Source organism: Gossypium arboreum, chromosome 11 (genome assembly GCF_025698485.1).
Source record: "Gossypium arboreum isolate Shixiya-1 chromosome 11, ASM2569848v2, whole genome shotgun sequence".
Taxonomy (NCBI): Eukaryota; Viridiplantae; Streptophyta; class Magnoliopsida; order Malvales; family Malvaceae; genus Gossypium; species Gossypium arboreum.
In genome coordinates this window covers 75,270,624-75,273,845 of record NC_069080.1, presented here as the reverse complement: position 1 = coordinate 75,273,845, position 3,222 = coordinate 75,270,624, and the positions used below count along the sequence as shown (strand labels likewise).

At 36.8% G+C, this 3,222-nt stretch overlaps 1 protein-coding gene across 1 annotated transcript; it reads right to left on the bottom strand.

Annotated features, from left to right (window-relative positions):
* LOC108471481 (uncharacterized) lies at nucleotides 1-911 on the bottom strand. The gene is made up of 3 exons (XM_017773092.1): nucleotides 755-911; nucleotides 453-652; nucleotides 1-369 (listed from the first exon to the last, which is right to left on the bottom strand). Exons 1-3 carry the CDS (start codon nucleotides 909-911, stop codon nucleotides 1-3), a joined length of 726 nt encoding a protein of 241 aa, XP_017628581.1.
* Nucleotides 912-3,222: the final 2,311 nt, after the last annotated feature.

Below are 3,222 nucleotides of genomic sequence, written 5' to 3'. Positions count from 1 at the left end.
TTACTTTAATCGAATGTCCCACTGATAAATTGGAGCGTTCTTGATGACTTCTCGATTTCTTTGTAGGAGATGTATACGTCTTTCCCATGAATCTCTTGCTGGAACTTGAGCTTTCCTCTCCGCTTGTTTCTTTTCATTACTTAGCTTTTCAGCTTTCTTGGCTCTATCGGCTAACACAACGAACTCTCTTATTTCTAGGATCCCAATCAATGGTTTAGCATATTCGTTTAGTCCTTCCTTGAAGCGTTTGCACATTTTCGCTTCATTCTGGACCCACTCTTGCGCATATTGGCTCAGTCGGACAAACTCCCGTTTGTATTCCGACACAGTCCATTCCCCTTGCTTAAGCTCTAGAAATTCCTTTCTCTTCTGATTCAAGAACCTTTGACTGTATACTTGTTATTAAATTCGGCTTGGAAGAACTCCCATGTAATATTCTCTCTCGGTGCTACTGAGGATATAGTTTTCCACCAGTTGTATGCAGTGTCTTTCAGTAGAGATACTGCGCACTTCAAGCATTCTTCGGGGGTACAAGACAATTCATCAAGAACTCTCAAAGTATTCTTAAGCCAAAACTCAGCCTGTTCTAGGTCATCGTCAATTGTAGCCCTAAACTCTTTAGCCCCATATTTTCTAGGTTTATCTACTGGAACTTTACCAATCCTTACCAGGTCAATACCTTATGGTACTTCTTTAGATTGTGTAGGAGGTGGGGGAAGTCGTGGTATAGTAGGGTTGGTTCTCAAGTACTCACCAAACCATCCATCTATTATTTCTAAAAAGGCCGCCTTTGCCTCTTCCCAACCACTAGACATGGGCATCCTACTACTACTAGACGTGGCTCGCTGTACAGAAGCTTGAGCATAACTCCCAGCTTCCTCGAACTCATCTCGGGCTTGATTGGAAGACATTTACTGTATACAAATACATTTAAAATAGTTAGGAGATGTCACACTATCATAACTTGTATAATGGCATGTATAGCTAGACTCGATACATGCTATGTTAGTCCAAGAAAAGGCTAAACCGTAGCTCTGACACCACTAAGTGTAACACCCCTTACCTGTATCCGAGGTCGGGATAGGGCACGAGGCATTACCGAACGTTTACATTAATACTCACGTAAAAACGAGTCATAAATTTCATCCAATTTAAAACTATTCATATAGATACATATTGTCCCTTATATGGGCCTACGAGGACCAAAACACGCATTAGGGATGGTTTGAGACTAAGTCTAGATATTTCGAAAACTTAGGAAATTTTTCATCAAAATAATGTCACACGGCCGTGTGATGAAGGGGACACGCCCATGTCAGCACCAAAACAAGGTCACACGGCCGTATCACATGCCCGTGTGGCCAGACCATGTGGTCAATTAAAAATTAAATGATTTTTCATAAAATGGTGCAGAATTCACACGGCCAGAGTACACGCCCATGTGGGTAGGCCGTGTCTCTCACATGGTCAAGACACACGCCCATGTCTTAGCCATTGTGTTTACTACTGGGCATTCTGACTTGTAAAACTAGGGTGCAGGGGACATACTACTGAACAACACGCCCATGGGGTATACTGTGTGTCACACACGGCCTTGACACATGCCCGTGTGTCTACCCGTGAAAAAATTTTGTGGCTATTTTCCAAGCCAATTGCCACCCTCCTTTGAACATGATTAATCATAGTTTCAAAGGCTTACAACATGTCTTGATTTTCGCTCAAAATGTGGTTAATATATGACTATATGGAGTTCACTTAGCACATATTGAATTTAGCAAGTGACTTAAGTCATTCTACACAAATTCCATAACAAATCTTTAGCAATAACCTACTTCTCATTTATACCATTTTATAAAGATTTTGGCCACACCTAATGGCTAAAAATTCTTTCTCTAAACATGAATGACATTCATCAGTCTAGTCAACACAAGTAACCATCGTGCATAATGTAATAGCCCAAAATTGGGTCTAGTTGGAACAGAGGTTTCGGGACCACAAAATATGAGATATAAATAATTATTTTATGATTATTTTGAGGTCTATGATATGATTTCATGATTGTCTGAAAATTTCGTGAAGAAATTCTATGCATAAAGTGCTTAATTCGAAGTTAGGGACTAAATTGAATAAGTTGCAAAACTTGCATTCTAGAATTTTCTAGTATGAAATTGATTTGAAATATTAATTAGGAGGTCTTAAATAGCAATTTGACCAATTTCTAAGTTATGGACAAAAATTGGACATGGATGGAATTTTTGGAAAGTTTAGTAGTAAGGGTATTTTGGTCATTTAGGGTAAAATGAATTAAAATACAAAATTAAAAGCCAATTTTGCTCATCTTCTTCACCATGGACGTGTATACCAAGGGAGACTCCATGGTTAGGGTTTTCAAGCTTCCCAAGCTCAATTGTAAGTCCGTTCTAACCCCGTTTTTCAAGTTCTTTACGTTTTTGGAGTCCCGGTAACTTGATTTAGCTTATGCTAGCAATAATTCAACCTAGGGTTCATATTTGGAAAGATACCCATAGGTAAAATTTGTTTATTCTGGCATTTTATGATACAATATGAGGTTTTAAGTTATGTTAGACAACTTGTGCTACTCGGTTTTAAGTGAAAACGAGCAAAAGGGTTTAATCGGTAAAAATACCTAATAGTCATAAGTATATGTTAGAGTGAGAATTTGATGTTGCCATAGAAGGGAAAAGTGATCATCATGTCATAAAACATAAGAATAAGGGATGAAGTTTAATTCCCGAGCCTAGGGGCAAAAGTGTAAATATGCAAAAGTTTAGGGGCAAAATTGTAATTTTTCCAAAGTTTGAGTTAAGGACTGTTTTGAATAGTACATTAATTAAATAAGTAAAATATGATGTTTTAGATCCCGGAAAATGAGATTTGAACCTAGAATGAGAGAAAAATTAAAAATTGGGAAAGTTGGTAAAATGGCCGTTTTAATATCAAGGTAAGTTCATATGTATAATAAGCATTAATTTATGCATGTTTCAATGTAAAATTGATATATTTACTATGATCTCCGAGGTGTTGAAAGTATGTAAGTTGGTATGATAATAGTACAACAATAATGCTGTAATTTATATTTGAAAGTTAAATTTAGTGAATTAATTGAATTATGTTAAATTAAATGATTATGGTGCCAAGTTTATGAATTGATTTAAAAATATGTCTATGGTACATGAAGTGCATTGAATTATCATACATAAA

Excerpts from the sequence above, each read along its gene's own strand:
- LOC108471481 (XM_017773092.1), bottom strand. The coding sequence starts at position 911 with ATGTCTTCCAATCAAGCCCGAGATGAGTTCGAGGAAGCTGGGAGTTAT. Across the intron at positions 653-754 it reads AATAATAGATGGATGGTTTG|TTCCAGTAGATAAACCTAGA; the intron begins GTGAGTACTTGA and ends GGATTGGTAAAG. Across the intron at positions 370-452 it reads GGTGGAAAACTATATCCTCA|AAGAGAAAGGAATTTCTAGA; the intron begins GTAGCACCGAGA and ends TTCTTGAATCAG.